The sequence below is a fragment of the Henckelia pumila genome, chromosome 1 (genome assembly GCF_033568475.1).
Source record: "Henckelia pumila isolate YLH828 chromosome 1, ASM3356847v2, whole genome shotgun sequence".
Lineage (NCBI taxonomy): Eukaryota > Viridiplantae > Streptophyta > Magnoliopsida > Lamiales > Gesneriaceae > Henckelia > Henckelia pumila.
In genome coordinates this window covers 49,477,927-49,492,432 of record NC_133120.1, presented here as the reverse complement: position 1 = coordinate 49,492,432, position 14,506 = coordinate 49,477,927, and the positions used below count along the sequence as shown (strand labels likewise).

Sequence of the window (14,506 nt, the reverse complement as noted above, 5' to 3'; positions counted from 1 at the left end):
ATGATTGATTGATCAGAAACACAGAATTGTCTTTATATTGAAACAATCTTACAGAAATATCAGCTATTAGACCAGCTATGAGTCACGAAATGATAGCGAATGTGCAGATTGCTTTGAACAGAATAAGAATAGAGCAGCATTAACAGAGCTAGTAGATGAGTAACAAATAGAGATTTGAAGCCTGAACAGAATGATCAGTTAAGAAGTTCTTTTTCGAGCATCATTAGTTTCAGAATGAGGTTTCAGAATTGATTCCGATGAGTAATTGACCTAGCTTATTGATTAATACTCGAATTGTCAGATAGATGAATTATTATCCATATGCATTGGCTGAAGAATATCAGCTAGAATATGTATGTGCATTCAATTCAGATACAACAGAAGTCGATAAGATTGTAAGCAATACAGACTAACTAATGCAGAGTTAGATCACGAGAAAGAGCAACTTAGATATAAGTTGACTCAGTGATTATATGTATTGCCAAAGCAATCAGAAAGAAGATTAGGATACGATAGAAGAGAAGATATCAGAATAGATATCGAAAGCTCAGAGAATTGAAGTCAGTATTACTTCAGTCAGCTATATAGCTTACGAGAATCAGCAGTAAGATCGAATGCGATTTCGAGGACGAAATCATTCCTTAGAGGGGAGGAAATGTAAGGCCCAAAAATATTAAGTTCTTAATTACGAGATTTAAGATTTAAATTCCGAATAAGAGAGAAAAGATGAATTTAACAATGTATGGAAATTAGAAATTTCAATTTCGGGTCAGAAATATTTAATTTGAGGATTTTCGGATTTTAAGATTTTAATATCCGGAATTCTTAAATTAAAAGATTAAAAATATTTGAATTGATATTTATGGAATTTAATATGTGAATTCCAAGATGATAAATATCAAAGATTGAATTTGAGAATGAAATCCGAGCAAGGACCCATTTGCACATATTGAGTAATTTAGGGACTAAAATGCGATAAGGTCCAAAATGATTTAATTTTAATCCAAGAATATTTAATTTGAGAATATTTAGAGTTTAGAATTAAATTCTAATATTTTTAAATGATTTAGGATTGAAATTGAATTAAATCGCTTGTTCATGGACTGATTTGCAATTAGGCCAAAGTTCTGGGGCTAAATTGCAAATAATATATATATATATATATATCTACTTTGAATGTGGGAATCAGATTAATTCAGCCCAAAACCCAGAAAGTGGCCGAGAGAGGAAGAAAAAGGGTTCCAAATCCATTTTTGTCCCTTCAAGTCCCGATTAAATTCAATCCGCTCGGTAGAATTTCCGATTAAGCATATATTTGCGATCACAGCTCCGAGTGCTACGTTTGGACGTAAGTTTTGTGAAGTTCTACCATGTTTGAATTTTAAGTTGTTATGAGCATTAAGATTTGATTGTATAAGCATGTTCTAGCATATACGACGATAACATATCTAAGACGGATCGAGAAAAGATCGTCGTTTGAACATGATTTCGATTTTTGTAAGAATTTTCAGAAATTTGAAGTTTTAAGGCTTACATTTTCGAGATTATGCTATTGAATTGGTGATGATATTGAGTTTAAATGATTAACAAGATGATGTTTATGCTTTTGGAATTTTCGGTTTTAATCCGTTACGCCGCCGGTTCAAGATTTTGACTTGTTATGCATTCTAAATGTCTAGAGCTCATATTCAAGTTTATTGTGGATGAATTGAATATGATATTGAGTTTAGAATGTAGATATGATGATATTTGAATCGAAATATTTATCGGACTCGAATAGTTGCGACGTTGGTTTGAATTCTGATTGTCTTAGCAAGATTTGAACTGAATAAGCTCTAAAGAAACATCGATTCAGATTGGAAATTGATGTTCAGATATGGTATAATCTATTTCAGATTTGAATTGAAGATTATCGAAGTTGAATCGACGAGTTCGAGTTCGAATGACTTGAAGTGTTTGAGATTGAATCAAGAACACCTTCAATTAGCAAAGATTGAAATGAGCAGAATTTGATGACAGATTTGGGTAGCTTGTGTTGATCAAGAATTGACAGAGTGTCAGATCTTTTAATCAGAATACAGGTATGAATAGACATTAATAAGATGGACAGAATAACTCGAGATAGTTTTTGTTTATCGAGTTGCCTAAAATCACATACATGCATTTTTTCATATATGTTATGGTTTACGTTTACATAAATGGGATAGATTATTCAAGATAGCTATTTTCTTGAAGTTCCAGAATATTTATGTAAATGTTTACTTGTCTGATTTGATTTATAGTATTTTCTATCTTGAACATGTTTTATGTATTACATGTGATACTTACAGATTTGTTGGTATCGTTGAGTGATTATATGCTCATATGATTATATGATTGATGTGTTCAAGGTGTTTTATAGCAGTTAATGTATACAGAATATGTTGCATTCATCTTGAACTTCAGCCAGTAAATCACAGAGGGTTGAAAGGCCTAGAGTGCATATGACGTTTGGAGGGCTGTAGTTGAGTGGCACGAAATGTAGACTTACTTCCAGAGCCAGAAGACTCACTATAGTTGCACCAAAGTCAGGGAAAATGAAGTATTCAACTTCACCTCGATTGGATGAGTTGGTGTTTGTTGAAGATTTTATTTCCTCGGGATCCCAAAACTACGATTTATTGATATCAGATTTGATAGCCTATTCCTTGGCACATGCATTGCATTTATGCATTAACCTAGAGATTTCTATGGTTTAGAATATGTGTTTATAAATGCTAGCATGTTATGTTATGACATTCAAGATTTGAATGAGTTTATATGATTGTTATTGAGATGAACAAATATACTATCATATGTTTATTTGATGTATATGCATGTTGTTCATACTGAGATTTATTCTCACCGGAGTTATCCGGCTGTTGCTTTGTTTGTATGTGTGCATTGCATCAGGTTGGGGCATGATCAAGCTAGAGTTGACTTGGATAGCTCAAGAAGAGAGATAGCATGTGGTGATTCGGGTTTTAAGCAGATGAATGTATTTATGATTTGTTAAACATGTTAGAAAGCAAGAATCTTTGTATAGGTTGTTTTTGTCAAGTATTGATTTATACTTGAGAGTTCATGTATTATAAATCACTTTATATTAGTTTGAATGCATGTAAATTATCTAGAAGCATGTTTAGAAGTTTATATGAAGTGTGTATGAGTTTTGGAATCACATTGTACAACAAAGATTCATTTTATTTTTCTGGACAGGGTGCCCGCTCGATCGGGTAAACTCCACGGATCAAGCGCGACCTGTGTTTGCAAAAACAGAGTATTGAGCTTTTGGGCTCGCTCGATCGGGTGATTTCCACCGATCGAGCGAGGCCAAAATTGTTTCATACCCGAGAGCTGGACTTTCTTGCCCGCTCAATCGGGTGAATTTATTCGATCGAGCGAGGTGCTCAGTTTTTTTTTAAAAAAAAAAAATTTAGCTCTTGGTTTGAATATTCTTTTATTGTTCGATTAATTTTTTATTAATCGTTAATTGCCCTAAGATGAGATTAGCAACCCGGGTCCCCACAATGTGTATACTCAATTCTTAAAAATATAGGATGTAACATGCAATTAATTTATCCCATATTTGGTTGAATAATCAAAGATAATTTATAGTTGACGCCACTGTTGTTTTACGCTTAACCCTTGTTTGTATATCAGTGCCATCTTTTTTCGGGTTGGTTAAAAAAATAGGACTCTCATGGGTATATTTTAAAAAACAAGGATCTTGACTTTTTTTTTTTAAGAAAAAGGGAGTTGACCGTTCTGTACACTTTCTCCCAAACAAAAAATAATAAACCAAAAATAACTTGGGTCGACTAACCAAGACAAAAAAATTGGTTGACCCAAACTTAAAAAAAATGCTTGGTCGACCCAAGCATTCATTGTGCTTGGGTCGACCATATGCTTGGGTTGACCCAAGCATTTAAGTGCTTGGGTTGACCCAAACATTCAAGGTTTATGGTCGACCCAAGCATATCCATATGCTTGGGTCAACCCAAACATTTTGGGTTGACCCAAGCATATGCTTGGTTGACCCAAAAAAAAGCTGGGTCGACCCAAACATTTTTTTTGGGTGGACCCAAGTCAAGTTAGTTGGGTCGACAAGACACAATTGATACTTGGGTTGACCCAAGTCTGGGTCTTGTGAAATTAGCGAATTCATATGTTAATATATGTATAATTATATAACATACTTGTGATTTTATTGGATTCATATGTTAAAACATTTACGATTATAAAACATATTTTTAGATTATTGGATTCATATGTATGTATCATTGTAGAACATAATCATGAAGTTAACGGATTCTTATGTTAAAACATATATCATTATAGAATATATTTGTGAAATTAGCGGATTCATGTGTTAAACACGTGCGATTATATCACATACTTGTCAAATTAGCGGATTCATATGTTAATATATGTACGACTATATAATATAGTTGTGAAATAATTGGATTCATATATTAAAAATGTATCATTATAGAACATACTTGTGATATTAACAGATTCATATGTTAAAACATGTACGATTATATAACATATTTGTGAAATTAACGGATTCATATGTTAAAATATATACGATTCTAGTTCAACATATGCTACAACTTAAATTGTAATTCACCCAAGTGTAGGTTGTCTGCAAGTAATATACTCGTAAGTATGAAATCGATCCACGGAGAGGATGTTGTAAGTTTTAAGTTTAATAATTATATATTGTAGTTGAAAATATTATTATAACATTTAAGTACATAAATTATAACGTGTACAATTATATAACATATTTGTGAAATTAACAGATTCATATGTTAAAATATATACGATTATAGGTCAACATACTTGTGACATTAGCGGACTCATATGGTAAAAGATATACGATTTTAGAACATATTTGTGAAATTAGCAAATTCATGTGTTAAAACATGTACGATTATAGAACATACTCGTGACATTAGTGGATACATTGTTAAAACATGTACAATAATCAATGACCGTGAAATCAGTTGATTCTTATATGTATAATCATATAAAATAACCGTGAAATCAGTTGATTCTTATATTAAAATATGTACAATCATATAACATAATCGTGAAATTAGTTGATTGATATGTTACAATATGTATAATCATATAACATAATCATGAATCAGTCGATTAATATTTCACAATATGTATAATCATATAACATAATCGTGAAATTGATCGATTAATATGTTACAATATTTATAATCATACAACATAATCTTGAAAAATAATGGATATATATGTTATACTAACTAATGTTATAGTTTGTGAAATAACTGGATTCATATATTAAAACATGCATGATTATATAATATATTTGTGATATTAGCGGATTCATATGTTAAAACATGTACGATTATACATATTTGTGAAATTAGTGAATTCATATGTTAAAACATATACGATTATAGGTCAAAATACATATGAAATTATCGGATTCATGTGCTAAAACATGTACGATTATAGAACATATATGTAAAATTAGTGGGTTCATATGTTAAAACATGTACGATTATCGGTCAACATTAGTGGATAAAAACATGCATGTGAAATTTGCGGTCTCATACGTTAATATGTACGAATATAAAACATACTCGTGAAATTAGTGGATAAATTGTTAAAAAATGTACAAATATATATCAATAAACATTAGACAAAATTGTGTAATTACATGTCAAAATTATGTAATTATCGGTCAAACTTGTGAAATTAATGAATTCATATGTTAAAATGTGTACGATTATAGAACAAACTTGTGAAATTAGTGGATCAATATGTTGCAACATATACGATTATATGTCAAAATTATGTAAATTTTGATCAAGATTGTAAAATTAGCAACGAAAAAATTATTTAACTTTCTAATTTTTTTTACAAACAGAAATGTTAAAAATACAAATAAATGTGTTACAAACAAAAATGTATTATGGAATTGATAATCAACATAGTCTCTTATGTATCGCATCCCGAATTTAATGAAACATGATCTTTTCGCGGCACGCAATGCTTCTTTCCGCAACGCTCATTTGCGCGCTACGAAAACGTTTTTCCACAATGTGCGAAAACATCTCGCAGCACAAGTTGGGTCGACCCAAGCATGAGTAAGCTTGCTTGGGTCACCCCAAACATAAAAAAAAATTTTGTTCTTAAAATCTATTAAATATTTTTTTTATTTTTTATTAATTAAACACAAAGATATATAAGTAAATGATGCTTGCAATCCTTTTTTTCAAATAGCATAGATTTCACTTCCTTCTCCCTAAATATCCCATCTTTCTCCCCCATTTCCAACCAATTTGCAGAACACCTCTCCCACCACCGATATACCAACAAAATCGACTGGATTCGGTTTCATGTTCGTTTGAGTCGAAACCTAGTGAGTTTTCAGAATCTCACTGTGAAAATGCTCAAGTTTGATGCTGACATCGGTGATTGTGGTGATAATTGATGATTTGATTTGAGAACACAGAGTCTGAACAATGGGGCGTAGTTCGAAGAAAAAGAAGAAGCACGGCGGGAGAAGAACACAGTCTAAGGACCATAATTCAATTGCGGCGGATAGCAGCGAGATTTTAGCTGAGGAGCTCACCGCTCTGTAAGTCTTCTGCATGTTATGTGAATGTGTTATTTCTTTTATGATCGTATACTGACTGTTGAAAAAATCTATTCTGTAATTCGTTTATAGCTATCATTATTATTATTATTATTTTACTGGTGACTGTCAAAAGTCCTTTTTTTTTGACCTTATGCTGTTATCCATGCGACAATTCTCAACTCTTCAAGGCATGGATATTCTCTGAATATACTGATTCTTTTTGTTTCTGTATAGATGATTTGTAGACGAACTTGTGACTTTCTACCTGGTTTTACTTGTGGTGACCCAAAAAAGGGTTTCAATCTCAGGATATAAACGTAAACATTACCATTTCATTTTGTTTTCTCTCCCAGAAACTCATCGATATACTTTTATATTGTAATCCAAGACTTTGTATTTTAAAATACTCAACAAGCCATTAAAACACGCACTCTATCAATAAATGTTACCTATTTTTACATGACCTGATATCTGCACTAGCAATTATCTCCTCGAAAAAAAATCAAATTTCTAGAAAACTTATCTGTGGAAATGCTGAAAAAATATCAAATTTCTATAATCTTGCATCTTGCTTGTGTTTATACTGAAGACCTTTTTTGCGATATAACTTTCTGCAAGCGTGTCTGGTTCTTTTGGTGAATATGCACATTACATTACGATACATAAGTGTATAGAAATCTATAAAACATTTTTACTTTGGCCAGTACGCTTCTTATAAAATTTATAAAATTTTGTAGCCTACAACTTATTCTAGTTCCTCGGTATATAGGTCTGCCATATTTCAGGAAGATTGTGAAGTTGTTTCTGAATCACCTCCCCAAATCGATATCAAGCTCAGGTTCTTAATTCAGTAATGTCCCTCCAGACATACAACAGCGTCTCTATTATTTTTAACCAATGCTTTATGGATGAAATAATAGGCCATACTCCAAGGATACAGGATATGAGGAGCATGATATTTCTGCTGTGCTTTCCGTGAGGTTGGATGATTATTTCCAGTTAAGTTGTACCAAAATCAATTTCTTCTTTTTTGCTGACTCATGTTCATTCTTATTTTAGATGTTTACAGGGTTATCCGTACAAATGTCCAAAGCTGCTGATAGTACCAGAGAAAGGTTTACTGAAAGCTGATGCTGATAACCTTCTAGCTCTACTTTATGATCAGGTCGTGGAACTGATATTTGTTCCTTGTGAAAGGCTAAACCTTTTGACCGTAGAAAATGCTCTGATTGTCAAAGGATGGTCTGCATGTGATTTTGTTTCTTAAAGTTGAACTTTATATTTTGTAAATGCTGTCTATTTTTCGAATGTGAAGAGTGCATGTAGACAATTATACAGTTTTTGGCTTTTCACTTGCATATGCCATGCGGAGGTGCTAGATGTTAATAGCCAAGACATTTACTTATATTTCAAAATAATTGTTGTCATTGTTCTCCTAAGGCCTTAATTGGTTGCCAAATATAAACATAAGTTGCCTAGAACACTTTCTTTTCAATATTAGTATGATGGCATGCTATTGTTTCTGCTCATTTGGTCTTTTTACCGGGTTCCTGATTAAGCCAGTTTTTTCTAGTAAGACTTGAAATAAGATGGGTGTCTTAGTCTGTTAGTGATTGTTGCGGGCTTGGTTGGTTACTGTAATGTAACATGTGGTGGACAACTTCTGTTTTAAATGGAGGATAAATTTATCTTTATGTCTGTATGCGATTAATGAAAATAAGATGCATACTTTGCGTTGACAAAAGGATAGAGTCAATATATACACAATTTCAGTGGATGTAGGGGGGCAAGGGAAGACATTTCATTAAAAATCCAAAATAGTGTATGCAACTGATAGACTTACCTCTAATTATTAGAATTTATTTTTAATGATTGTCACCCAGACCCCTTCACTGTAACCAATTCTGGATCACTCGCTCTTGAGAGCATAGGCCCTGGAGTTAACCAAATACTGTTCCTGAGGTGTGACAAATGCCAAGTACGTATAAGTGAAAAGACAACTAATTGATTGAAATCATTCACAAGCCCTACAATCACATACCCAAGCAATAAATGTCGTTTACCCTGCCACATGATACACACACCCCCTATCAATGTATATGTGCATCTAGATCACACTCCTACGTCAATAATGTATGTGGCCATGGTATGTAATGGTAACTCAGGTCCCCTCACATACCTAATGAAATACCGACTACAAAGTCAGGGCAGATTGTGGCTTTTACAACCTTACAACCCCTTCACAATGCTCTCAACTGACCATCATAGGATTCATAACCCGAAGTGTATGACGTTATACCAACTGAAGTTTACGGTTATCAACATATTTCAATGCAATACCTATTCTATGAATTACCTCAATTAATTGTAACATTAATCGATCTTCTAACACATACATAATGATACATAAGTAATGTTTTTACTCAAGATACAACCTTTAGAGAAATCAACAAAGTATAACATCTAACCCAAATTCACATGAAAATCCATACAATAACAATTGCAACATGTCAAAAATATTATTGTTGTAATGGAGAGAGTTTTTTTTTTTTTTTTTAATTAAAACTACCCTACTTAATTCATAAATAACCAATCGTGGCTCAAAATCGAGGGTATGACTGATAAATCACGGAATTCCTACTGACTTAGTTCATACCCCGAGTTTTAGTTCACATGCTTTGGAACTTACAATCCTAAAACTATATTTTAGAGATGTCACTGGAAGTTTAACATTTAATGACGCTGATGAAATTATGTTGAACGGATTTGATAGAGTGAGAATTCTTTATTATGTTGTCCTTCATGACACTATTCCTATTTTTCACTGGATTTATGCACCATTTTTCCTGTAAAATTTAGCTCTTCATTTCCATTGCTGCTACTTAAAAATGTTGGAACCATTGCAGGCAAATTCAAATGCTAGAGAAGGACGTGTGATGATCTACAATTTAGTCGAAGCTGCCCAGGAATTTTTGTCTGAAATTTTTCCTCAGAGGATTCCAAGAGAATTGGTAAACAACGTTCTAATTGATTTTAGTTTTTCTGGTTTATTGCAGGACATGTTTACCTTTATTTCTTGCCATAGCAACATTGGTGATTATTTGCTAGGAGAGTGCTTAAAATCCTTCATCGAATGAAAAATTAAAATCTGAAAAGGAGCTAAAAGATAATCCTTTTCTTTTTTGTTGGGTGGACATTTTAAGAAGATTGTAGACAGGAATTGGTCTGTTTCTTCTAATACTTAACAGAGATCCTGGGCACGTTTCTTAAATATTCGAACTTTGTCCACTTTCTGGGTAATACAAATAAATCAACGGCTCATCTACAAAATTTTGAAAAACAGGAAAATTAGTTGGCATTTTACAGAAAGAAAACCATGACTGGGTAGAGTTTTTAAGAATGTTTCTATCTCAAATTTATTAAGAGATTGAGCTTTTGTTTACTGTTGATATGATTAGGGAGTCGATCTTTTCTTTTGTCATTTGCGGATTTCATGTCCACCTTTTATATTGATATCTTTCACATATATAATGTATTATCGTTTCTTTTAAAAAAAAAAGACTCTGTAGAGTTTTTAATACAAAACTATGTTTTGTGGTATTGCTGTTTAACCATTAGTAGAAGGCTCTGTATTGCTTTACTTCTAAGGGCTATGTGCCGATACAAAATTCCTTTGCCGGAATCGTCACAGACACAGATGAAATCATTCACTACCACTATCGTCCCCTATTACCCAGCGTATTCCATAACCACGACAAAAAAAGAAGAAAAACGATAAATATAATCACTCATTACAACATGCATGTGCGAAGGCTACAAAACTCATGTCTATATAGACTAAGATAATAGAAAAGTACCACATATTGTTCAAGTTCATGTCTTCTATCGAGAAAGGGAGTAGATAATCATGGTCTGAAACAAAAAGAGTCTGGTGTAATACACAATGGGAAACTGGCAGAGAGGGTTGAAAACATCAATTTGATACCACAGAATTGTGCAAGGGTTTTTTTAAGAAATAATTATGATATAAATAATTTATCAAGTTTTTCTTGTAGCACAAGTTGTGATCCAAAAAAATTATTGATTTATCTATTATTTGTAATTTAATTATCTTAGACAGGATGTTTGAATTTTATTATTTTAAAATATTTACTGAGTTGATAAGTGATGCCCATGTTATCACAATCAATGATAGATCAGTAATTTTAATAGTCGATCAGCGGTAGGACTATAAAACACCAGATACAACATAAATAGGGAAGTGTTATGTTACACGGAAAAGCTTCTTTAAATTACTTATGAAGTCGGATGCTAAAATTACATGAGATTTGTTGTGGACGGCAATGCAACAAGAAAATTTGTGATACTAGAAATCTCAAAAGATCGTAAGAGCTATGAAACTTGCACTTGGTGGAGACTGAACTCTCCAGTCCTTTTGTGATAGAGAACCTACACTAACATCCATCTTGCTCGGGTTTTGCTATTTTTTAAAATCATTTTTGAAGGTCCAAGAATTTTTTCAACTAAATATCTGTTCCAAGATTTACACTTCTGTTAGAATGGAATTTGTTTATTCAACTTTGGTGTGTCTATACTTGAATAATCTCTTTTTGTAATTGGTTCTTCTTGTAGGTCCTGAGCGGTGGACTACATGAGAGTCATCAGCTCTCCCAGAAGGATTCTACTGTCTCAAGTGGCACAATCTGCTCTTTTGTTGATGGTTTTGTCTATAGTCACGTTGATCTTTTTAGTGGTTCTGGAGAGTCATGGCATTGGAATCTAGGAATGGACGAGAGCAGCAAAACAGTACCTCCTCACATGTTTGAAGGTCTAAAACAAGGAAATCTTGATATGAATAGACAAGTGAAGAAGCACACGGAGTCGGTTGTTGAGAACAATAAGCAAAGTACTTTACTTGAGCAGGCGCTTAACTTAGGTGCACTGGAAGAAAAGAGTGAAGAAGAGACCGAAAGTACGGATTTGAGTACCAGTGAATCGGGTGAAAATGGCTGCACTGGCAACATTAAGGTAGCATGTTGGGGATGATCATTTTAAGATTGACCTCCTTGTGTAAGAGAGTGCTCTGAAACTTGCTCCCTGCATGACTAAATTAAATTAGAAATGTAAGGCTGCAGATTATGCAGTTAAGGAATGTATATTTAAAGACCTACTCTACAAAGGTCCAACCATATTATAGATTCAAGAGAGTCAATATTTATCCTATAATACTTCCCCACAAGCATGTGTTAGTTTTACACTGGTCACCCATGCTTGTTTTGAAGAAGATGGGTGGCTCTTTAAATTAATAATCTTCTCCTTAGGCTTCCTTTAATATCATGTTATACTTATGCACAATTGAAGGATGTGGAATGGATTAATTTCACGAGTTTATGTGGCTTGCACACATTCTTTTGAAATGCATAATTTGGACTAGATTGAACCATTTTTATGATGGTTGCAGGCAGCCTTCCCGTAGTGACGCTGATACTCGTATCAAAGCATTTGTTTGAAAATGCCAAGGTTCAAATAAGAATAGCTGAAACCCAGATTAGTTAATCTAGAATTTGCAAAAGGCTTCCAAGGCCTTTGTGATTTGTTACATTTGGATTCAGCATTCTCTTCACCATCATATGAGCAATTGTAATTCCTGGTCGGTGGAATGGAAAGTTGAGGGTCTATTGTGATGCAAGCAAAGACTTGTCTTCCCTTCATAGGTCAATGACATTAGGTTTTATAGTTACTTGAGTGCCAATGTTGAACGTTTGCTTTCTTCAAACTGATGGATAGTTCTTCCTTTTTTGGAAATGCAACATCTAAACTGGAAACCTTCACTGTATTCGATACAGAACATATTAAACTCTGAATAATACATAGGCATGTACAAAGGAAACTGTTGAATTTCATCATTTTTACAGCACTTACTCATCCATTATAGCTCGCCATAGTTGCTTTTTTGTTATATTTTTCTCATTGAATCAGTTATTTCTGTAAAATACTTCATACACGTATCATATCACTTCATGTGTTCTGTAAGAGATTCTAGATTCAAAGAAGCTTTCTGCTCTACCTTCCCTTTTTTCCTTTTTATTTTTGAGCTGCTATATGTTTTTTGTTCCTGGAGCATCTTTTGACACATGATATTTTTTTACTTTACAGGATATTTTTGTTGAAGGAAATCTGACCAAAACTGAGTATGATTATTTGGATGATGAGCTTTCAGATTCGTTATGCTCTGAACCTGTCACTCGTGATCAACCTACTCAGATCGCAGAAAGAGATCTGCTCATGGTGATTTTCTCATGGTCCCTGGCTGTTTTTTCTTACAACTCTCTGGATATCCACTTCAAGTATGGGCTAAGCTATGTTTCCATAGGCTCACCTTCTTCGTATTGCTTGTGCACCTAGAGGACCACTTTCTGATGCTTTACCGGACATAACATCTGAACTCCTCCACCTGGGGGTGCGTGGTTCATTTTGTTTTATTAAAAGACCTTAAAAGGCCTTTTTGAGTTATTTTTGGCTCTAACTGTCATTTTTCTCAGATTGTTTCTGAAGGCGTACGAGATCTGGCTATCAAACCATCATCATCTTTTGACGAGATTTTTCATCGTGTGTTTAGGAAGCATATCGTTAGTCAATTATGCAATTTTCTGAATTATGCAGGCTGAGTCTCCATGTATTCAATGATGTCATTCATTTCTCGTGTATCGTGTTTTACAGATTTCATCTACGAATGCCCCATTTTGGAGAGCTGCTTCGCATTATGGATCACAAAATTCTTCTACTCTAAGTTCCCGTTATTTAGGTGACTTTGAGGAACTTCAGCCACTTGGTGAGGATGTTTATTTTTATTAGTTTGATCTAATTGGATTCCATACATTTCAGCATGTTACCTTCATAAATTGTAAAATGCAGTTGAAATTATTTGACTGTTCAACTTTTAGTTCGACATTGGTGTGTAATAAGAGAATCCTTCCATTTCGAACTTTCTGTCTAAAGGATCACTTTAATGAAGCTAAACTGTACAAGGTCAGGGATGGGGTCATCTTGTACCAAGGCAAATATTTTTTAGCCAAGAATTATACCCTTGAAGATTTAATGCTACAGGAGTTCCATAGCGCTCTTTCTGGTGGTCGTGCAGGTGCACAACACACCGACCTGCATGCGACACTCTGTGGCAAAATGCTATATTCGCGAGACTACAAATACTCCAGTGAGAAACCTTATTGTCACTACAACACACAGAGGTACTGAGAGCGAGTTTGGGAAGATCTTGCAATGGACTTCGTCACAAACTAAGGGGTACACTGCCATTCTTGTGGTAGTTGATAGGCTAAGCTCATTTTAGTCCTCTACCAACCTCATATACAGCTAGCCAAGTTCCGGAATTATTCTGTTTTATGGTTATTCAACTACATGGCATCCCTCGTTCCATCATCTCTGATTGCGATCGAATTTTCACATGTCAATTCTGGCAGAAAGTGTTTGAACTCATGGGGACTCTATTAAGAACGAGCTCAGCATACCGCCCGCAAACTGATGGGCAATTTGAGGTGCTCAATCGTTGTTTGGAACAATACTTGTCGGTGTTTGCAACGGATGGAGCAACATCTTGGTCTAGTTTTTTGTGTTAGGCAGAGTACCATTACCAGATACGCCACCAATCATCTATCAGATGACACCTTTTAAAACCACCTACAGTTCTTGCATATATGAGAGGTAATACAGCATTGGCAGCTGCGGAACAAGATTTACTTGCACGGGATGAAATATTGAAAAACTTCGGCAGCATTTAGCACAGTCCCAATAGAGGATGATGCATCTAGAAGATTTCCATGTCAAGAAAAAAAAATTGTGGTG

The 14,506-nt window shown here is 33.9% G+C and overlaps 1 protein-coding gene across 5 annotated transcripts in view; it reads left to right on the top strand.

Moving 5' to 3' along the window:
• The first annotated feature begins 6,299 nt into the window (after nucleotides 1-6,299).
• The window catches only part of LOC140874568 (eIF-2-alpha kinase GCN2), a 48,014-nt gene continuing 39,807 nt past the window's right edge, over nucleotides 6,300-14,506 (top strand). For all 5 annotated transcript variants that reach the window (XR_012148150.1, XR_012148145.1, XR_012148146.1 and 2 more), the window contains exons 1-10: nucleotides 6,300-6,646; nucleotides 7,416-7,484; nucleotides 7,567-7,626; nucleotides 7,706-7,811; nucleotides 9,553-9,657; nucleotides 11,279-11,674; nucleotides 12,803-12,934; nucleotides 13,020-13,106; nucleotides 13,189-13,275; nucleotides 13,367-13,478. Coding sequence is in view for 2 of the 5 variants with exons in the window: in XM_073277888.1 (XP_073133989.1) it covers nucleotides 6,531-6,646; nucleotides 7,416-7,484; nucleotides 7,567-7,626; nucleotides 7,706-7,811; nucleotides 9,553-9,657; nucleotides 11,279-11,674; nucleotides 12,803-12,934; nucleotides 13,020-13,106; nucleotides 13,189-13,275; nucleotides 13,367-13,478 (1,270 nt within the window). In the remaining 3 variants the exon portion in view is untranslated. The remainder of the gene's footprint in view (nucleotides 6,647-7,415; nucleotides 7,485-7,566; nucleotides 7,627-7,705; nucleotides 7,812-9,552; nucleotides 9,658-11,278; nucleotides 11,675-12,802; nucleotides 12,935-13,019; nucleotides 13,107-13,188; nucleotides 13,276-13,366; nucleotides 13,479-14,506) is intronic.